This window comes from Denticeps clupeoides, chromosome 1 (assembly GCF_900700375.1).
Source record: "Denticeps clupeoides chromosome 1, fDenClu1.1, whole genome shotgun sequence".
Classification (NCBI taxonomy): Eukaryota; Metazoa; Chordata; class Actinopteri; order Clupeiformes; family Denticipitidae; genus Denticeps; species Denticeps clupeoides.
The window spans coordinates 3,477,656-3,500,879 of record NC_041707.1 but is presented as its reverse complement, the minus strand read 5'-3'; the positions used below and the strand labels follow the sequence as shown (position 1 = coordinate 3,500,879).

General features: G+C 51.0%; 2 protein-coding genes across 7 annotated transcripts in view; both read right to left on the bottom strand.

Moving 5' to 3' along the window:
* qkia (QKI, KH domain containing, RNA binding a) overlaps window positions 1-1,756 on the bottom strand; it is a 47,722-nt gene extending 45,966 nt beyond the window's left edge. For all 6 annotated transcript variants that reach the window (XM_028989316.1, XM_028989344.1, XM_028989308.1 and 3 more), the window contains exon 1: window positions 1,340-1,756. In XM_028989316.1, the coding sequence (XP_028845149.1) occupies window positions 1,340-1,484 (145 nt within the window). In that variant the 5' untranslated portion in view covers window positions 1,485-1,756. The remainder of the gene's footprint in view (window positions 1-1,339) is intronic.
* A 5,512-nt stretch (window positions 1,757-7,268) lies between these two features.
* pacrg (PARK2 co-regulated) overlaps window positions 7,269-23,224 on the bottom strand; it is a 101,406-nt gene continuing 85,450 nt past the window's right edge. The window contains exon 5 of the mRNA XM_028987659.1: window positions 7,269-7,611. Within this exon, the coding sequence (XP_028843492.1) occupies window positions 7,451-7,611 (161 nt within the window). The 3' untranslated portion in view covers window positions 7,269-7,450. The remainder of the gene's footprint in view (window positions 7,612-23,224) is intronic.

Genomic DNA, 23,224 nt, shown 5'->3' with positions numbered 1-23,224 from the left:
ATACGGCCAAATGGAGGCCGTGCTCGGGGAAGCAGTTGTTGTGCATACCGGGAGGGGTCCTGGGGGTGAATGTAAGGGTGTCGTTTTCCCCCCTCGCCATGGCAACAGCTGCACACACACATTGGAGTGTGTGTGTGTGTGTGTGTGCAGCTGTTAGAACTGCTCGAGAGGACCGACGCTAAAATGAACCCCCCCCCCTCTGTCTATAGTTCTGGACAAAAACCACGTCCGTCCGGGCATCCGGCGTCCTCTGGCCGCCCACGAGGTCCAGGCGACGGAGACGTGTCCTCGCGCAGGGGCCCCGGCGTGCCTGTGGTGGAGAAACCGGTCGGGCGAGCGTGCGGAATTCCACGCCACACCGCCGCCCGGGAGCCAGGCGCCGTGATTTCGCCCCTAACGGTGCCCGGACCACGCCTGGCACGGGGAGGCACCGCGGGGGCCCGAGCCAGGGGTCAGGCTGCAGGCGCCCCCGCCACGCCAGGGACCGTGGTTCCAAGCCACCGTCCCAACTCCTGCTCCACGGACTACATGGTCGTGCCAGTAAAATGGAAGCACGTCGCCATAAAAGCCAAATTAAAAAGCCGTAAAAGAGCCGCAGAAAAACAGCTCGTCTGGCCGGTGACGTGCGTGACTGGAGGCGCCATGAAACAAGCACGTAAAGCGTCGACCAGACTTTTGGAATTTATATAAAAAAAAAAAAAGATATATACACAGAAATATAAACGTGTGAAATAAGCATGAATCGTAACCACCAGACTTTTGGAATTTACTTTTTTTTTTTTTTTTAAATAGAGAGAGATATTAAAAAAAAAAAAAACAGAGATATACATGTGTGTGTGTGTGTGTGATACGTCCCCCCCCCTCCGGCCTCTGTCCCCGGGAAGAGGGGGCGCTCCCTAGCGTCCCCACCGGGTCCGGGGCTCCTACACACTCGCGCACAAAGGAAAAGTTCGGGGCCGCTTTTCCCCGCGAACTACGAGCGTTGACGCGGCGGAAACGAACCGCGACTTGCGCTCGACGACAACAAACGCAAAAAAAGATATAAATCAAATGACAAAAAAAAAAAAAAAAAAAAAAAAAAAAAAAAAACACAACTGCGCCCACTCGACGTTTTCCGTGTCGGCGACTTTCCGCCGAGACGCGCCGCTGTTTACGGAAGACGCGGATTCAAAGTTCAGCGGCCGGCCCGGGTCAGGGGGCCCCGGACGGCCGCGTTTCGCAACACGTCGGCCCGCCCCGACCCCACCGCCCGGGCCCGGAACGTCCTCCAACTTTCCGCCGCGGCCGGAGAAAAGTTGGCGCTGGCGGCCGGGGGGTCGCGGCCCGACTCCGGTCTCACCTTCGTCGAGGAGCCGCTCCAGGTGCGTGAAGATGCCGCACAGGTTGGGCAGGCTGGTCATCAGCTTCTTCTCGTTGAGGAGCTGCATGAGATAGTCGGGACTCGGCCTCGGTCGCTCCTTCACTTCGATCTCGCCGACCATCATCTTGGCGCCTGAGGAGAAGCCGGACGCGCCGAGAAACAATCCTTCCTTCCTCCGGAGAAGAGAGGGTTTAAAAAAAATGTTTAAAAAGAAGAAGAAGAAGAATTAAAATCCCTGGTCCCCCCCCGACGGAAGTGTTCTGGCGGCGCTCCGGACGAGCGGGTGTGCGCGGCGGCTCGTTCTCGCTGCTTGTGCGGAGAAAGGGGGGGAAACGGACCCGGCAGTGGCGCGACGTTCACCCGCCGTACTCTCCTCTTCACTGCCTGAGAGAGCGACGCTTCGCCCCGAGAGCGTTCGCCCCTCTGCGCGCCGATTGGCTCGGAGCGCCTCGGACGGACGGGCGACGCCGCCAATCGGCGAGACGCGTGCGAGGGGGGCGGGGGGCGGGAGCAGCGCGCCGGCGCACCAATGGGATCGCGCCGTCGGCGAAACGGACAGCGACCTCGGCCAATCGCGGGCGAGTTGCGCGCTCCTTTAGTTACCGACGCAAACGCAATACTCCTCCGCATCGAATTTTGATATATTATAGCCCATTAAGCGGGACCTCGTGCTGTTGGGGATTACATTTGTTCCTGTCACAACACAACGGCACACGCTTCGCTGCGAATAATCGATTTGCAATTGACCGGACTTGCTCTGTACAACGACTCCCCGTGTCTTTTTTTTTTTTTTTAAACTTCTGATAAAATATCTGTTATCCGGGAGATCAGTGCAGCTGAAAAACAGGCCACATGTGCATGTGGAACTAAAAGTGCAGGGTCAGGCCCAGACCCAGGAGGTGACGGTGTGAACGGATACGTGCCGTGAGGCCTGTCCCAGCGCTGGCGCCTCATCACCTCCTGACCCCTGTCAACACGTGTCTCAGAAATGGCAAACCGAACGAGCGACACACGTCCTACAATAGGCATGAGAACGGTATGGAACAGAAAGACAGAAATATAGAGATGTAGGAATTTATTGCAGACCCCCCCCCCTCGCCATCCTCCTTTTGAAAACCCGTGATGAAAAAAAGTCACAGATTTCTGGCATCAAACAAGACCTGGCATTTATTTCAAGCTTTGAAAACTGGCTTAGTTCTTATCTGCGGCAGCTCGCATGGTAATTTGTACCTTCTTCTGCCTCCGAGTCGTACGCCGTGTGCTGCTGGAAGATGCTAAGGCCCAATATTTTCCTCCTTAATAGCGTGCGTTTTTTTATTCAGCAATTAATCCAATTAAGAGAGCTGTAGATAATAAAGGAACATGCTGTGGCGGAGAACTGGGAGATGATCGACTCGTTGCGGCTGCGAGGAAATGCCGATCGTGATAAGCTGATAGGTAAGATCTGCGTTCTCGAATTATGAAACTACGAGAAAAGGACAAAGATCCACACTGCGTCGGGTCCAGAACGCGAAAGGAAGCGATTGAGTGGAGGAGGAGCTTGGGAGGCTCGTTGCTCTGACGGGGAGGTCGCGCCGTGCTCCGCCCACCCCCAGAATTGTGGATTAGGGTGCTAATCCAGTAAGCGGGCTGGTGACAGAAATCACATGATGGATGCTGATCTCCCCACCCCGGCTACTGCAATCAAACCCCGGGCCCCGTCCGTGCCTTGAGAAACGAGGCTAAAGGCCCCATTGTTCTTCTGGCCATGGATTAGGACAAAGATCACGAACAATCTTCTACATCTCAAAACCGAATATAGAAGTACACCCGCATTCGCAAGCATTCGCAATACGTCCAATCACAAGCCGCTCTGATAATAGGCAGAGCGCGGAAGCGGGGTGACAATGTTGCCCGGCCGGAGGTCACCCTGACACCTCGCCCTCTGCTAACAGCCCGGTGTCAGGAGGGAACAGCTGCAGAATCCGCATCGGAAGGGGAGGAGCTCTGAGCAATTTTTAACCCCCGGAGGCTCCCGTGTGTTTATCGCTCAGTTCCTCTTGGGTCAAGAGGACACAATTTCCCAAGGTGAGACGGACATTTGGAATAACGTCGTGGTGGCATAGCAGGTACGGAGATGGACTCGTAAGGATTAAATGCAGAGGACACATCTCCTCCCCCCCTTTTGACAAATAAATTAAACAAAACGTGACGATGCACCAGAAAAATCTCCAGTTGTCCAATGTCTCTTGCTACATTATACTTTATCCCATTGTGGACAGTTTTATACAGAGAAACTATATTTTAACCCCATTTGAGCCTAGAAAGCTGAACTGAAGGTGAAGTGATTGTCACTTGTGATACAGAGCAGCACAGCACACGGTGCACACAGTGAAATTTGTCCTCTGCATTTAACCCATCACCCTTGGTGAGCAGTGGGCGGCCATGACAGGCACCCGGGGAGCAGTGTGTGGGGACGGTGCTTTGCTCAGTGGCTCCTTGGCGGTTCGGGACCATCCGATTACGGGCCAAACTGATAAGCAGAACATGGACGCTCTCGTGCATTGACTGGATTATTTGCTTGAAAGACTCGTCAATGGAACTTGCTGTTCTACAACATGGACTTTCCGGTCAATCTATGCGAAGTAAAGCGCCCAGAATCCGTCGTCCAACCAACAGGCTCTCGGCGTGGCCTCCGAGCTCGGCTCCCATGAGATAAGTGCATGGCTGTGTGGGGGCGGGGCCCCGGGAGTGTGTTTGCGGGTGATAAGACCTGCGGTGGAGGAAGAGTACCGCGAGGGGAGGAGCGACCACTTCCGCCACACACCCGTCCCCGGCGAAATGCGCACGATGCCTGTCACTTCGGCACAGACGTGCAGCGGCACCTTCTCCGCGTAGCTCCCCCAGAACCGGCGCATTTACTGGCCGAGGAATAAATCTCCATTGTGGCGCGGACGACTCCTCGCCAGGCGGAGCCGAACAAGACGGATTGTTCCCAGGGGGCCATTTGTTTCTGTTGCGTTGCCCTCGCCGCCTAACAAGCTGCCTTTTGAGCGCGGCGCTCGCCGAGGAGCGGGCGCCATGACGGGATGATGTTTTCATCGCCGGGGCCCGCTTGTTTTTTTTGTGCACCTGCGGCTACACTTAGCGGGCCGGGTCGGCCCCTAGATCTCCGGCCTTGCGAGACGGCTCACGAGCGCTTCCGTCCCCTCATCCATCCTGCTGTAGCCACGTACGCTACCGCCGCGTTCCCCTCCCCGGGGCGCCCCTCTCTTCCCTGTCTTTGTTCTCCTGTTTATGGCGCACCGGCGCGGCGTGCCATCGCAACGCAATGCGGAGTGCCAGTCGGAGGTGTCACCTTCCCGCGGAGGGGGTCGAGCTACCAAGCGGGCCAATAATAACGTGGCCGGACGAGGCGGCGGTGCCCGGGGATTAAGGCGGGTTACGGAGTGTAGAGCGCGGGCATCGCGTGGCCCCGTTCTACACACCTGAAGGTACGGTAGCGCAGCACTGCGGTCCAAGATAGTCTTATGGACAAAAGTCGGCTTCATTTGTGTGCCTGTAAAGAGCGTCCTCGTGGAGGACGGCTGTCCTTGACTTCCTGCAGTCACCTGTTGTCACGGTCAGGGTCGCACTGGCTGCATATCCAGATCCGGGCTACGCAGCTCCTCGTCCAGGCAACGGTCATCTCGAAACTGGACTATTGCAACTCTCTCCTGGCTGGAGCCTCTGCAGTCACCATAAAACCACTCCAGATGGTCCAAAACGTGGCAGCCCGTCTCATCTTCAACCAGCCGAAACACACCCACGTCCCGCCTCTCCTCACCTCTCTCCACCAGCTCCCGGTAGCTGCTCGCATCGAGTCTAAATCCTTGATGCTGCCTACAGGGCTGTAAATGGAAGTGCGCCCTCCTACATCAATACACTACAGCTAGCTACACCCCTGCACGCTCTCTCAGATCTGCAAATGAAACAAGACTAAAAATTCCCTCTTCACGCGGCCTCCGATTCCAATCAACTCTGTTTAAGAAACAGTTGAAAACTCAGACGACTCTAAAATTTACACACGCGCATGCATACACACTGCACAAAATTACACATTTTTCCTCGTCTAGCACTTAACAATTCCCCTGCATGTTCTATTCCTGACAAGTTCGACAAGATCAGGACTTTTTTTAGTTTTTTAACTCAAAATCCATAGAAACCGATTGAGAATCGCTGGTGTCTTCCTTTGGACAAAAGCGTCTTCCAAGTAAAGTAAAGTAAAGTAAAGTAAAGAAACGGTAACGGCTCTTTTCCCGCTAACAGACGTTAAAATCGCTGTCTTTTGCGCACACAAGCATGGCACTGCGAGTTTAAAGAAATACATTAAAATGAAATGAAGAACACAAGGTGGTCAAAACGAAGTAAAACACTAGCGAAATAAAATAGAAAAGGAGTAAATTAAGCTTCAGGGAAATACAGAAAGGTATGTGGGGGGGGGGAGCAGCCATCTTCTTTTTTGATATGTTGTTTTTTCGGCTGTGTTTTCTTCGCCCGGCTCCCCCGGCCCATCTCATCTCATTTCGCTTCACGCTGGGCCTCCACAGGTCCTCCGCCGCGCTCCCGTGTTACAGCCGCTCTGGGTTGGCTGCGAAGCGGGGTTCGCCCGCGGAGTCCTTGCTAAGTCACATGACGGCCCCCGGTGTCACGCCCTGCGCCGTTCCAGGCGCTCGGCCTGATGTCAATCTATGCAAATTTGTCTAACTGGGGTGTGGAGGAGAAAGGCCGGTGTGCGTGGCCCGGGGTCGGGATGAGCCGGGACCCCCCCTGCCGGGCGGGGTTGGTCTGGTCATGTGGATGCTGCTGTGTTGTCTAATCTCATCTGTGGCTCAGTGGAGCGGAGCACGAGGAATAAATCTCATCTTTCGTCCCCGCCCCGCTCCGCCCGGGTGCGTTCGTGCCGTTTCTGTTCCATTCTACAACAACAACAACAACATTTATTTCTTATATAGCCCCAAATCACATACAGTACGTCGCAATGGGCTTTGACAGGACGTACAGTTGACACCCAACACACTCGACCCTTCTGCACACAAGGAACAACTCCACACAAAAAAACTCTAGAAGAGAGAAAAAGAAAGTGAGAAACCTTGGGAAGGAGTGATACAGAGAGGGACATCCAGAGATGGGCAGTGGTGGCCTAGCGGTTAAGGAAGCGGCCCCGTAATCAGAAGGTTGCCGGTTTGAATCCCGATCTGCCAAGGTGCCACTGAGCAAAGCACCGTCCCCACGCACTGCTCCCCGGGCGCCTGTCATGGCTGCCCACTGCTCACACAGGGTGATGGGTTAAATGCAGAGGACAAATTTCACAGTGCGCACCGTGTGCTGTGCTGCTGTGCATCACAATGAAAATCACTTCACTGTCTTCTGTCTTTCTTCCAGAGTAGAGTGAGCAGGGTTGGTGATGGTTTGTCCAGTGTCGATGCGACTGGTCCGTTTGTTATTCTGTTCTATTCTACTCGGCTGTAATGAGAGCCTGTAGCACGCGGCGGGCGTGAGAAGCAGGTGATTGTGAAATGGCCAACAGCCCGGCCGGGAGTGTGAAGACAGCGTCCCTCCGCGAGTCGCGGCGGTCAGGCGGGAGGGGAGGGGTCAGCACCGGTCCGTCCAATGGAAAGCTCATTAACCGCGGGACGCTTTATAGACACGACGCTTAACAGGCCGAAACACACACACACACACACACACACACACAGTCGCAGGTGCTGGAGACATGTGCGACACGCAGGAATGCTGCAGGGCCTCATTTCTCACGCCTGCCCGTACAGGATCTGGGAGCGCCCTGGCGGCCCCGCGCGAAGCCCCAAAGACCCCCGCATCCGCGGCGAGGGAGCCGATGGTGACGCTCGCCACACTGTGCAGAGAAAGACGGCGCAACACGCTCCTCCCACGCCAAACAGTTTAATGAAAAGATTTAAGTGACAGTGACAGTGACAGCGTTGCTTTAACGGCAATTTAAGCGTTATCTGAACACTTTGTGAGAGAGAAGGTCCGTGACGTATCTGCATTTCTAACAGGCAGAAAGGACCGGCTTATTCCAGAAGTCGGATCTGCTCGGCGTGGAGGATGTCAGTGGATCGCGCAGGTCTCGTAGGTGGGCACCATGTACTTGATGTTGATGAAGGCGTCCTCCCCTCCGTAACGCTCCAGCACCTCCAGCGTCTCTTGGATCAGGTCTCCAATGTTCTCCCTCTTCTGCTGACTGTAGTCGATCTTGTCCCCAGAGTTTCCTGTGGGGATGAAAAGGACACGGCACGTCTTACTTTCACATCAATTGACACCATAGGTCTCAGATGCTTATTTTAATAAGCTGTTACGCACATCAAAGGCAAGAAGTGATGACCTGGACATACTGTCCATCTGTCCCTGTGTGGACCAGGTCCTTGAAGCATGTGCCTTTAAATATTGGTACTAGTTGTTTTGTACTGGCGTGATCAACTGTAGTATACACTACCAAACACCTACTCATTTATGGGCCCTGCCTTTTTTACATTATAGAACAAAACCGAAGACACCAATTAACCAACGTGAGGTTATGTAATGAACGGTAGTGGCCTAGCGGGTAACACACAGGTTCAAACCCCACATTGTGTCCCTGAGCAAGGCACTTAACCATGAGTGTCTCCGGGGGGGACTGTCCCTGTTACTACTGAGTGTCTGAAGTCGCTCTGGATAAGGGCGTCTGGTAAATGCTGTAAATGTAAAAAAGGTGAAGATCTGCATCATCAGGGAGCTTTTGCTGTGACGGCAGCATTTCGCACTCTTGCCTTCTCTCCACCACCTTAAGTTGGACAACGAGGACGGTGTCCAACAGTCCTGAAGGTTTATGCCAAACACTTTCTTATCATTCACTCATGTTAGAGAGCATCTCATTAAAAGCATCTCATGTTAAAGAGCATCTCATTATCATCATCATAAGGAACAAAGCTGCCACGAAGGTAAAAAGAGGCAAAAATACATTGGATTCTTCAAAATGGCTCCATCTTAGTCTCCGTAACCGCCACAGAGTAGGGTGTATGTCTCTCGCAGCGCTGGAATGAACTACTTTGCTGTCGTTGGGTGAAGTCTCACATATGGGCCAACCTCACACGACTCCGTCCATTATGGATTCCCCGGGAGTATTTCTGCCATCCCAGGGTGCCCCGCACACTCCCGCTCTGCCCGACTCGGGTGTCCCTCGTGTGGATCCCGCGGTACAGTGGCGTCGCTGCTTCCTCCATTTGTGCAGTGGCATGTCGGAGACGCCCCAGCCCTCCAGGAATACCGGAATACTCTGAACGACTCTCGGCTGCTAAAAAGCACGTACAAAATGTGGGATTGCCAAAGGGAGAGGGTGGGCATTTCAACCTGTCTATTCTTGCTTAAAACGTCACAGAAACGTTTAAGGCCGTAAAAAAAACGCTTGTCTGCTGGCGTATGCGCCGCAGTCCCCGGCTGGCGGCCTCACTGCTCTCTCTGTTCGGGAATCTGGGCCCAGACTGATGAATAAATAAACGCGCTTGACCTTCTGAGGGCTGCGGTCCACTCTGTTAGTCCAGGCGTTTTACACACGCGCGCACACGCACACACACACACTGCCTGTCCATGTCCCCGCCCCCCCGTGGGCTCAGTGTGGGGTCGTGACGAGCGCTCCGTGGAGCAGCGCTGTGAGGGCGGTGCAGAGCGAGAACACACGCCTGTTCCAACCTGCCACTGGCAACGCAGTCAACACACACACACGCACGAACATAACACACAGCGCAGACACACACTTACCGAGGGAAAAGCACGCACACAATCAAAGCATCACCAGAACATACACAACAGACAGGAAGGTGAAGAGGGGAAACCCCGCCCCCACACACGCTCTCTTGTTATCGTGAAAACATTCCTGAAGCCGCCGCCCCTCCCCCCCCCCGGACTGTTACTGTAACTTTATCGGCGCCGCGGAATCAGCCGAGAGGCTTCCTGCCCAAAAGAGTCTCAACCGGCCCATTTCACTCGCTGCGCCGTTTATTTACCCCGGTGAGCCAGGCCGGGACCTGCCGAGCGGCGGCGTCGCACAGGGGGCATGGGACTCGTTCAGGAGGTGATTCGGCAGGGAAAAGGAAGCAGTGCGGCATTATGGGAACTCTCCGACCCCGTGGTGGTGGGCAGGGGGGGAGGCCACGAACCCGGCGCTCAGAAGCCCAATTAGGACGGGAGCGGCGCGGTGAACAGGCCCCGGCTCTCCGAGCGCCTCATTAAAACACAAAGGACGGCAGGCGCATGAAAAGGATCCGGCGAAGTAATAACTCTCGGCGTCCCGCACCGTCTGTACGTTCACACCTCCTACCTGCCTCAGATCAGACCGCGGTGCGGTCACTCAGCTACCACGTCGCTCACGTCCAGACATTTACGGCATTTACCAGACGCCCTTATCCAGAGCGACTTACAATCAGTAGTGACAGGGACAGTCTCCCTGGAGACACTCAGGATTAAGTGTCTTGCTCAGGGACACAATGGTAGTAAGTGGGGTTTGAACCCGGGTCTTCTGGTTCACAGACGAGTGTGTTACCCACTAGGCCACTACCACCCCACTCCCGCCAAAGCGTCGGCAGGGACGTGTCTACGGCAGCATATTTACGGCGGGTTCAGAAGATGAAAATCGACGCCGCCGCTTCAGGAGTCTTCTGAGGGACCCGGGCAATCTGGCTGAGCTAGAAATGCCGGTTTACGTTTTCCTGATTAAAACCAAGGCAACAGGTACAGTCCGTCCGTCCCGGACATTGTCCTCAAAAAAAAAATAAAAAACACAAAATTAAAGTTAAAGTTCAGTGTTTTGGCCAATACAGGAAATAATCGTTTCTGTACGAAATCTGTACGGAATTTCAGGAATTCTTGCTGCACCTGCTTTCGGTTGAGGATCTCTAAGCGGTTAGTGTTGCGCTACAAACAACCTCCAAGGCTTTATTTTTAAAAGAATTCTCTGAATCTTACAGGGTGGTAGTATCCACTCGCCTATGAACCAGAAGACCCGGGTTCGAACCCCACTTGCTACCATCGTGTCCCTGAGCAAGACACTTAACCCTGAGTGTCTCCAGGGGGGGACCGTCCCTGTAACTACTGATTGTAAGTCGCTCTGGATAAGGGCGCCTGGTAAATGCCGTAAACGTACCTGTTTTCAGAAGAGGGTTCGTGTTATATTATAATTTTTTTCCGCCGTTAGCACAAGCCGGCAAATAACTGGCAACGTCGAGCGCAGGCCATGAAACGGCCTCCTGGGCAGCAGAGACCAAATAAAGCAGCAAATCCTCCCGGAGCGCGAGGCCCACCGGCCTCCCCGTCCCTGATCCACCGCCACAAAGTCATTCCCAGCAGAGCTCCGGGAATACGAGATCTTAATAGGATGCAAAAGGGGGTCTTGGCATCCGGGCCGCGATGTCGTGCGCTCGCAGGACGGACGGGTTTGGAAAAAAGCGCTTCGGCCCGGACGCAAGCCGATGCAAAAGAGGCAATTTTCAAAGTCGATGAGCCTCAGAGCGAAATGTTCTTGAAGGGGGGGGGCCTGCTTATTTATTCATTCCCCTCCCCGGCAGGCTCTGGCGTTGAGGTGTGGAACACGTCCGTCCAAAAATCATAGTAATTACAATAAAAAAAGAAGCTTTTATCATCAGCATTCGAGCCGAGGGCACGTTACTGGGCTTTTCCAGAGGTTTCAAATGTTCTGCATTCGCCCGTCACTGACACTTGTTAAAAGTGCGATCGATCGGCTTTCCGCATCTCTCTCTGGCGCATTTGGAACGATCGGCTCTAAAGCATGGATTGTGAGCTGCACACACAATAAGCACACAGCCAATACAAAGCGATGGGGGCAAAGGATTGAAAAACAGGAAGAGTGAAATCGTCAGCTCCTCGAACCCGGTCCCATCATGCATCTGTCTGTGTGGGCATATTTATTTATTTATTTATCTCTCTCTCCTTTTTTTAAAGTTAAAATACAGAACGCTGCTCATTAGCCTCCGAGTTGTGAGGACGAAGGAAAGTTGTTGGGATCTTTGGCTCTTTGTCTACGATCTCTCGACTGTGAATTAATTTGCTTGCTGATTGTATATTGAATGTGCAGTATTGCATACGCAATGTGAATATTTTCCAGCCAAAGTGCAGCATCTGCAAAAATGCTTTTTTGTGTTTTTTTTTTTTTTTTGCGGATGCTGCAAGACTAAATCACCAATATACACCCTCACATCTCCGGGAAATGCAGAAACAGAACTATCAAACTCAAACAGATGGAGGAGAAGAGGTGATTGGCGGAAAAAAAATGGGCAGAAACGCAGATCCAGTGCTTTTCCTTTGTTGTGAGTCGTGGAGTGTCTATGCGCTGTGTATTTTTTTGCATTGCATCATCAATGCAGCGGACCTCATTTTTCATTTCCCGATTAGCACTGGAACACGTGTACATCATGACATTCTGTTATTCTGTACATCTGTTATTCTGCACAGTTAACTAGTTAAGGCAAATATTTGGCCTTTTAACTATGTATATTTTAGAGGTGTACACGTTTGATGGTCTCACGATTCAATTAATTACGATTTTCAGTGTGTCGATTATCGACGCACCACAATGCATCCTATCAGTTCCGCACTACTGTGAAGTATGTTTTTAAATACATTGGTGAGATGAGCGTTAGAGGTCCCGTGACATGTCGGTCTATAAGCTTTCATATCGGTCTTGTTGGTCCCCTAATACTGTATCTGGAGTCTCAGAATTACAGCCACTTTGATCCAGTCCCACAATGAGATTTCCCAGGAATCTCATGCTAATGAGGAGAAGAGTGGCAAGGTGAGGTGGAGGGTGGGGGTGGTAACATGCACTAATAGAAAGTGAAGTGATTGTGATACACAGCAGCACAGCACACGGTGATGCAGTGAAATGTGTCCTCTGTATTTAACCATCACCCTTGGTGAGCAGTGGGCGGCCATGACAGGCGCCCGGGGAGCACTGTGTGGGGACGGTGCTTTGCTCAGTGGCACCTTGGCGGATCGGGATTCGAATCGGTAACCTTCAAATTTCGGGGGGCGCTTTCTTAACCACTAGGCCACCACTGCCCCGTTTACATGACGGTCGGTGGAGATAAAGTTTTAGGGGAAGGGTGGGAAATTCTCTGGGCGGAGAAAGCATGAGATGGGAGGTAACAAATTCCAGATTCAGCCGACTGAGCTTTCGCTGTGCGAATGGAGAAGCAGAATGAACAGAACACTCCATTTCTAGCCATGCAGGACCACAGACAGGCTGGGGGACTCGTATTAATGTTAAATCATCTCACAGGGTCACGTTTCCATGTCTCGGGACCTTAAGGGCTCGTTCACATGGATGTCTGAACCAGTTGTTTTTCTGGTGTTTGTGGGGTCACCGAGCGGACACCAGTGAAACGCCAATCAAACACAGTTACAAAGTGCAGCTAAAACACGTATGGCGCTCACAGGGCCCTCAACTTGGACGGAGTGCCGCTGTACTCAGATCAGTCGCTACCGACACAACTTTTTAACTAGAATTTTTATACCTCCGTTCAAAAAATCGCTAAGCAACGCGCTAATCGGTTACGGTCTGCTCTGCATCAATGCAGAATTGTCCATGTCGCGGTGCATCGAGATGAATTTCGGTGCCCCCACAATGCATCTGTGCCCAGCATGATCGTATGCGGTGTGCAGGCATCTGCATAACAGCCACCGTAAGCGATTAAATGTGATCGTGTCAGCTGATGGGACCAGGGGTCACTCCTCAGCCCGGCGTCACTCATCCTAAGCAGCTGTTCGCTGTGATTCCAGGGGTTCAGGGTTCAGTCCTGAAGGGAGGTGTCCTTTTCAATCCAGACAAGGTCAGACCCGGAGAGAGTGGCGAGGCGGGCGGCGTCCGGAGACCGAACAACGTCGGAGGCCTGAATCGCGATACAAATCTCCTGCAGTATTTACATTAGAAGAGCAATATATCAGAAGACGAGGCGGAACGGAGCGTGTGGATCACAGCGAGCCACAACGGCTTTACGTTTACAGATTTTTACATTTACATTTCATTTTACAGTTACCCACTAGGCTACTACCACCCCATATTTTTGGCTGAGAGCCGAGTCTCTTTTTTTGTGTGTCGGAACGTCAAAACAGTTTGATGCATATATGTACATATGAGCCCGAGACAGGTTCTCGGGTCAAACATCATAGTTTCTGGGGTCACCGGTCACAGTGAATGAGGGGGACGTGGCAGCGGTGTGGTTTATGGGCTGTTAAGAATGTAACGTACAGATAATCGATCAGGCCCGATACGTGTATGAGAAACGGGTCTCCCATGATTCCTCAGGTGGGAGATCATGGCCATGGGTCAGACTCCCGCTGAGCTCCAGGCCGCTGGTGGGGGGGTGGGGGATACTGCCAGATGCGCCGCCATCCGGGCCGGATCCTCCACACATTCCTTCGCTAGGCAGAAAGCGGAGGACCGGGCCCCGAGCTGAAGCTGTAAATGGCACACACACACCTCCCACAACACCCCTCATGGTAATATCCACAACCCCGGGCGAAGAAAATCCTAAAAGATTGTGATGAAATGTGCCGATAAGACTGGGGATGGTGCACAGGAAGCTTCTGGAGGAGACGCGATCGATACCGAGCCGAGCAATTTCCCCCGTCTGGGGGCAGGGGGTGGGGGGTTAAGAAGCGACATTTACAAATCTGCGGGGACAGAAAGGCAACTGAATGAAATACATCCTTTCGTCTTTTAAGGCAAATCCCAAGGATTGGGCTGCCATTACCTCACATGTGCCACAATCCCTCCATCTGTCCTCCTCTCTTCTTTCGCTCTGTTTTTAATATTATTTCTCCTTCTGTCGCTTGTGTTATGTCCCTGTCTTCTTTGGTGTACTGTTTTTTAAAAGGTTGAATAAATAAAGAGTCATGTAAGAGACCACAAGTTCCAATACAGCAGTAATTTTACAGTAATTAAATAAATGTGAATGTGATTATTATTTTTGTATATGTGTGTGTGTGAGGAAGATCAATAATGGCGGATGAAAGACTAGAAAGACTGGGAGTATTTTCCATTAGTTTGCTTCAGTTTAAGTGTAAGTTAAAGTTCAGTTAAGGAAGCGGTTAAGGAAGCGGCCCCGTAATCAGAAGGTTGCCGGTTCGAATCCCGATCTGCCAAGGTACCACTGAGGTGCCACTGAGCAAAGCACCGTCCCCACACACTGCTCCCCGGGCGCCTGTCATGGCTGCCCACTGCTCACTCAGGGTGATGGGTTAAATGCAGAGGACACATTTCACTGTGTGCTGTGCTGCTGTGTATCACATGTGACAAACACTACACTTTAAAAAGCCCGATGCATTGAAAAGTCTGTACAATCCTTCATCCAGGAGGTCAAAATAAATGTTGAAGGAATTCTCTGGTTTTCAGAGACCCCGGAGGCGGCAGCTGCTGCTGGCTGTTTTGTCTGCGGTGGCGTGGGGCCCGCCGCCGCCGCCCCACCTGTCAGCAGGACTGTTGGTGTCCGTCTCCCAGGCCGCCCCGCGATCTGCGGTGTTGCAGCAGCGCGAGGGCAGCAGCTGCGCCTCTTCCGACACCCCCGCCGCAACCTGTCCGTCCTCGTCACGGCGCGGGGGCCTGACTCGTGGCCTCGTGGGCTTCTGCTCGCTCTTTATTCTTCGTCTGAGCTGGAGAATCCACTCCTCCACGGGCTCCAGACGACTGCACTTGCCACACCTCGCCGCTTGGAATATTAAGGCACGGCATGGCGAAGGGAAGCAGAGTTCGTTCCGTCCGTGTGTAATCTGACCAGCCCGCAGCGTGGCCTTTACTCAGAGGACACACACACACACACACACACACACACACAGCCCATTCGGACCATTGGGTTTAGCTCACCCTTGCTCTTGGATCCCAAGAGCAAGGGTGGAATCCCAAGGCTGGAGTGGTGTGTGGGAGTGGCCCATTGTGCTGTGTTTGTGTAGTGACCGCATGCCTTTTGCGGCCAGATATTCCTTACGTCCAGGCCCCAGGAAAAGCTGTGACCTCATGGTGCATTCACATCTGGCTCACACACACACACACACACGTTGTGCTATCAGAGTGTGTGTAGGTGTGAGGAGGAAACAGCAGGAGGGAGACTCAACACCAGGGCTCTAATTAAAAAGGCCTCACAGCGGGACGCCAACAGCACGTCTCACTTATAACAGGACCTCGCGGGGGACGGGGTGGTCCGGTGACATTCCACTCTAATTCACCACCAAAGCGCCCTTTCCCATGCATGCAGCCGAAAGACTGACAGCACAGCTGTGGCACACACACACACACACACACACACACACACACACACACACAGGTTTACATCGCTGGCTCTGGGCCCACTCCTGCTGTGGCTCCCCTCCACCTTGGTCTTTGTGAGCGATCAATAACGGTGCACTCTAACACCGGCCAAACATGGCCAGACAGGGAGGGCTCGGCCCATCTGGCCGTAAGAATGTACAAAATAGTCTGGTAGTAAAATAAAATAAAAATAAAAAACACAAGGCTGGCTGTTCTGGGGTACAAGTGTTTAGAGTCGAGTTCATTAGGAACTGATTGTTCATTCTGTCATTCATATCTATCTATCTATCTTCTCTAGTATGGTCTTCTCTAGACTGGTCTAGTCTAGTCTAATCTTGTCTAGTCTAGTCTCTACAGCAATGGAGTCAACCAGAGACTACAGAGATAAAAAGTATTAATTTGATCACAGATCTACGGCTCTTGAAGTTTGATGTCATGTACAATTTTAGTTCTTTAAAGGATGACAGTGCTACCTGATTGGTCCAAGGAGTTGTCCAGCACTGTTTTCATCATTTTAGGTCATTATTTTTATAAACCTTTGACCATGGTTGTCCAAACAGCTACATTTAAAGCCATACAAGTAGCATATTTAAATTATGTTCATGGCCGGTGGGTTAAATGCAGAGGACACCTTTCGTTGTTGTGCTTGCCGCGTATCATAATGACTAGGGCTGCACGATTTGGGGAAAAAAACACATTAATAAAAACACATTATTAAGATCAATATTGCGATATGCGATTGCGATATGATAAAGGACACTTGCTTGTATATCAATGAAAAGTCGCATACTAATAGTGAAATTTTAATTTCAAAGTGAAACATACAAACTACTTATAACAACCTGAAATACCCAGTGCTTTCAAAATACAATAGTCTACAAAATTAAATAAATCACAAAAAACTCTTTTATATTACTGTCAAACGACAAACCCTGGTAAGGCTAAACAACTGTTTTGATTATATTTGGCCATTATAAAATCCCGTATTATAGTTCTTATGTTGTCCAAAATGTTGTTTGGAGGCTGACTTGAACACAGGGATGCATAGCTTTGCTAGCTTAACTAAGGTTAACATTTGTAAACTGAGGTGAATTTCTTTAGGAAACCTTCAGAGTTTGAGAAAATTTAACTAAACAGCTAAGGACAGTCTAAATAGTTAATGCCTACGTTTAGCCAAAACGTTGTTTGGAGGCTGACTTGAACACAGGAATGCATAGCTTCGCTAGCTTAGCCTAGCTTAGCTAAGGTTAAGACTTATAAAACAGGATTTTATAATGGCCAAATATATTCAAAACAATTGTCCAGCCTTACCTATGAAATGTAATCCCCCGGGATCTGTTTGGACCGTACAGCGGTTTGTACAGCCGCAAGCAGCACAAGAGTGAGGCATTTTTATGCACTTCTCTCCATACATGTATATGCTTCACGCCACTGCAGCGCCTCTCGTAATATGGCGGCGACGTTGACGTACGATGCAGCGCGTCATGCGGCGTCTAACCATATGTCTCCGAATCGAAAGTCATGTGAACAAACACGTCACATCCGACTGAAGTGAGACTTCAGTCAGCTCGCAAACTTTGAGAGAATGGATCGGATATGTTGCCGATCCAATCCATGTACTAATCATTTAAATCACGCTTTTTGCGTTCATGTAATCGCACAGACTGACATCGCAATTACGATTGCGATTAGATTAATCGTGCAGCACTAATAATGACCACTTTTGCTTTGATCAGCCCATGACCAAGAATCCCATCAATACAACAGTACTGCAGTACTTACCTAATGAATTAGGTACTAAACTTCCCCAATAAACGAGCAATTTGGTGGAAGTTCACTCTTCCCACACGTCTTCATGAGCGAGGATGAACCCCCCCACGTGGCTGCATGGACAGTGTTCCATGAGGTGTGAACAGCGAGTGTGGAAAATGTCTATTAGGCACCGGCAGTTTGCTGTTGTTGTTGCTTTTTACACCAAATTATCGCCCTCTCATTTCTTTTTCAATTAAGTCATTACAGGCGCTAGTGAAACACACACAATATTGCCTGATTGGTCACACCCCTGACGAGTGAAGTACGCCAGACGCCATGCTCATTGCTGCTGTACCGCGTCCATATCTCGGGTGTACTTCACATGTTCCACTTTACCCCAGTCTGACCCTCATACTGGACTGCTGACTCGCTGGCCAGATTATTAAAGACACCCTGTCTGTATGTAGACTCTAAGTAAGTGAAGTGACTGTCATTGTGAAACACTGCAGCGCAGCACACGGTGCACACAGTGAAATGTGTCCTCTATATTTAACCATCACCCTTGGTGAGCAGTGGGCAGCCATGACAGGCGCCCGGGGAGCAGTGTGTGGGCACGTCAGTGCCAACTTATGGGGTCGCTTCTTTAACCGCCAGTCCACCACTGCCCCACCTGTGGTTGTCATCTTGTACCCATCAGTTTATGACCATGTGAGAGCTGCTGGATGTGTGTCTATGCAGTAGTTGCAGTAGCTCCCCTTTTGGGAACTGATTAAAGGTACAATAAAACGGCCAGACTGTGTACTGTTCATTTAAGGTCCCAAAGAGCAAAAATGGAGCTTTTAAATTATTGTGGCATTTCATGATCTCATTCTGGGCTCCTAACACACATACTTGCTTTTTAATTCCAACATAATGTATGACTGTGGTGAGAAGAAGATGGGGTTTTCTGGGTGAGGATAAAATGAAGGACTGTAGGAAGGGGGAGGGAGATGGGAGGAGGGCGGTGCTCTGGCGTGTCATCCTCCACCAGGAGGCCGGCGCCGGAGCACAGTGTCGTGGGCACGGTGACAAATTGTCCCCCTTGCTCCCATTTCTGCCTCTAAACTACGACACGCTTCATCTGCAAAACTGCAGCCGAGGTCTTACTGCAGGCAGGCAGGCAGGCAGGCACACACACACACACACACACACACACACACACACACACACACACACACACACACGGGGGCCATATATCCCCCCCCACCTAACTGCAGAAACGCAAAGCTGCTGAGTCTTGAATAAAGCGGTTATATATAACACTCTGCCCCTCGTTCACACACAAACACTCCTCAATGATGAAAAAACATGTTACTGTACTTCCTCTTTTGGCAAATCAAAAAAATGGAGCTCACAGTCTCTCTCTCTCTCTCTCTCTCTCTCTCTCTCTCTCTCTCGCTCTCACTCCATCGTAGAAGAGAAGCTGCCAAAAGGGTGTCAGTGTTGTCAGGTCCGAGTCAATGCCCTCAGATGTGCACTCATTACGCCAGCTTACCTCAAGGTTAGCGCTGAGCTGGGAGGGCATCGATCTCGAACAGAGCTGCACAAACGGCCGGCACACACAGGAGGATAAAAAACAAACAGGTCCTGCGCGCGTGCACACACACACACACACACACACACACACACACACATAAAGACAGTCAGACTGACTGACGACTGAGGGGAAAAAAAAACACATTCAGAGATGTAGTCAAGTGATGGAATTCCATCTGGCAGGGAGACTCACTGGAAGATTGGAAGAGCAGAAAAGGATGGAAAGAGGGACGGTGAGTGGCGGGAGGCCAGAGACGTTCCTCTGCAAAATGAGATAAGTTCAGGGTGGAAGTTTATGCGAGTTAATCATTTTACCTTTTTACACGATGCTGTGATGTGTTCATATTGTCCCATTTTCATTTTATGAACCGCGCCACTTCAATTTCAGACAGTTACATTATCCAGGTTGCCTTGCAATCAGTAGTGACAGGGACAGTCTCCCCGGAGACACTCTGGGTTACGTGTCTTGCTCAGGGACACATTGGTAGTAAGTGGGGATTGAACCTGGGACTTTGTGGAGTCGTGCATTTTTAACCTCAGTAAAGTTGGCGGTGGGTTCAGTATTCGACAGACATTGCTGGATTGCTGTGAACTTACACACACACACAAAATTGTGAAAATGCGGAATGATTCAACCGCTCTTTCACCCGCTGCGCTTTTTGACATTAGGCAACATTTTAAAACCCTAACCTCAAAACCCTAAGCCCTTACCCGATAATCTACGGCTTTTACAAGTGTGAAAGTGCATGATGTACAAGGCGCTATATTAATGTATTTTAAATAATTCCCTGTCTTTCCATTTGGAACTTTTATTTTAAAATGGTGCATACAGTCAAAAGTGAAGAAAAGTGAAAGTGAAGTGATTGTCACTTGTGATACACAGCAGCACAGCACACGGTGCACACAGTGAAATGTGTCCTCTGCATTTAACCATCACCCTTGGTGAGCAGTGGGCAGCCATGACAGACACCCGGGGAGCAGCGTGTGGGGACGGTGCTTTGCTCAATGGCACCTTGGCGTATCGGGATTCGAACCGTCAACCTTCTGATTACGGGGCCGCTTCCTTAACCGCTAGGACACCAAAAGCGCAGCGAGGGCCTTAAATTGGAAGAGCGGCAGGCATTTTACCCACTAGGCTACCACTACCACCATGGATGGATGCACACATACACAATGGAGCAAATAGAGCCTTTTAAATATCATTCACTGTACTTCTGTCAGACTTCTACATTACATAATCCCCCCTAATTTTAACTTATGAACAGTTATTTGAAATTGTCATGACTTGCAACACAATTTTAACAGGCAGAGAGGTCAAAATCCTTACAGTTTGGGTTTAAGTTTGGCAGCAGGCCTGTAGCGTCGTTTAAAAAGTTTGGCGCGACATCAAACTTGCTGTTGGCACTCTCGGGATAAAGGTGAAAACTCACAATCACTTTGTATTGATCTGCAGTCTCCCTATCAGGACGCCACGGCAACCTTCCCCCACCAAAAAATAAATAAATGTTTTCTGAGCACCAACACCGTTAGCCGTGAAAACTCGGGGTCTCTCTCTCTCTCTCTCTCTCTCTCTCTCTCAATCTTTCGCAGCCCAAAAGGGAGCTGCCGCAAGATCACCCGAGGCGAGCGGCGCTTTGCCGACGCTCCGGCGGCCTACGCAATGGCGCACAAAAAGCCCGTCTTCGTCAGCGCCCCGCCCCGCCCCGGGGTGACAGCTCCAGCAGCCGTGCGACGGCAGAGTCATGTGCGACGTCCTCATTAACGCCTTATTAGCGAATCACGCGCGTCCTGACAGTCTTGCGGAACAGGGATGAAATGCCAAACGGCGCCACAATTTTATTAATTTATTAACCTGTGCTATAATTAGTCCTGCTCCCCATAGGCTGCTCCTTTGCACCACATTTTAACGGATGTGCGTCCAAATTGCTGAGCACTTTCGGGCTTGAAGGCGACATTTACACAACGTTCCCCACAGGCTGCTGTCTGCTGTGTTCCCCCTGACATTTAGTAACACAGTCCGAAATAACCCAGTAGCAGCGAGAAAAAACAGCCAATCATGTAATAAAAAGTCAAAGTCATATCGCGTGTCTTGCACATAACGCACCGAAGGAGATGTTTTTGGCAGTGTTGCATCAGCATGTCAGACGCGCCGGGCTTTTTTCCTGTCGGCTCCTTCTGTTCAGAATAAAATGGCGGAATTAAACGGTTAATCCCATCTTCCTTCTGTAACTGTTTCCAAAACATGGAATATTTCATCGTTGATGGGAAGTGGAGAAAAGGTCTGGACTGGAACGCCTGGGCTGGAACCACCAGCACGTTGGATCCCGGATTGATGGGGATCCTCGAAATGATCCTTTGACTAAAAGTGCTGATCAATCCTGATTAGATTTTTCCGACAGTCAAGACGAGGACAAACACATCAAATCAGCAGCTGCCATCAATCGTAAAGGCGAATATAGATGTTAAAATGAAGTGCCACTCGCTGCTGGCCCAGGGTGGTGACCTCATGCGCGGGAGGGTAATAGCAAGGTTATTAATATTCAGGCACAACAGCTTGCCGATATGTACCTTTGCACTTCCAACAGGTGTCCGCGCGTAGCGGCGCCGGCGATTTGCGAACACCGCGGCTCATTTACACTTCTTAATGGGACTGCAGGCATATGCTTAAGTCACAACAAGAAATGGTAATACTACAATTTGTTTTTACACGCGCCAGGATTTTCCTCTCCTTAGGCAACGGAGTCATTTGAATAATGCACACAAGTGAGAGGCAGGCTTAGAGGAGCACTGCGGAGAATCGCTAATAAACCCGAACAGACTGTCTCCGTCAGGATTGGACGCAGCCTTTGGGACGGAGGGAGAAACCTACAGGCTTCTCCTGGAATGGGGGGATGGTTGGAGGGAGCTATTTACATTTAGAGCATTTATCAGACGCCCTTATCCAGATTGACTTACAATCAGTAGTTACAGGGACAGTCCCCCCCTGGAGACACTCAGGGACACAATGGTAGTAAGTGGGATTTGAACCTGGGTCTTCTGGTTCATAGACGAGTGTGTTACCCCACTAGGCTACTACCACCTTCTAAAAGCTGCACACTTCACCAGTACCGGAACAAAGAACATTTTTATCACCTCATATCTCTGGAGTCAGGGGGGGTGTTGTACGCCCCTGATAACGTGACATTCCTACTGTTACTGTTTTGTAATAATTGACATTCAAGCATGTATATGAAGGCCAGGTTAGAAGGATCGCGGTTTCAGAGGCATCCGGATGAAGGAACCCATTAAGGGGAGCAATGGTGGCGCCGGCTACTCTAAAAACACAACTCACTCAGATTCCTGAGGAGACATCTCCGGGAAGGATGGTCTCTGGAACGCCGCTACTTCACTCTGATACACCTACAGTGATGTTGCTCGTCCGGACGAATCCAGCTACCGAAACAACAACCTGCTGACGTGACGTTTGAGTGCCGTTTTGATAAAAAATAGTTGCCGACAGTCTTGGACTCATACCCAGGTCCCAATTCATTGGGGAAAACTCTGAAAACTGGCCAGAGCTTTTAGGCCCGTGTCTTGATGCAGGTCGCAATATAGATTAGCATATAGCGTCCAGGCAGCTATAGAGGCTAATTAATTCAGAACCACAACCACTTTAGCCTTCATAAAAGTTGGAGCGTTCCATCGATATTGCGAGCGAGAGTGCTCCAGCCATTCCATTAGTGTAATGAAGTGCTCTCAGACGGACAAGATGACATCACGGCCTCCGACAGCATCTCTCAAACCACGGCCCCAACTTGATTAGCATTCCGATCCATTCGGCTCTCACTTTTATTGGTCTGGTTATTTATCTCCTTAATATGATTGGCCGAAGTGGACCCGGGAGGGCGGGGGCTTGTAAATCACATCGTGACGACGTGACTGAACGCACTCCGGCCCAACGGCGGCCGGGGTCTGGCGGACCCTGCATGCTTAGTGGCTCTCTAACGAGCCCCCCGCTCCCCCTGCAGTGGCCACACCGGGCTGGTCGGGGGGCGCACCGCAGCACCGCGTCCTCCTTATCGGCCCCAGAGGAGACGAGGACGGTCACGAGCCAATAAGCAGGCCAAGTGCTCTATTTACATTGGACGGACGCAGGCTCTGGCGGAGGCGTCTCGGGTAATACCTCCCCGGGCCGATTAGCCGACCCTGTCATCGGTGACGAGGGC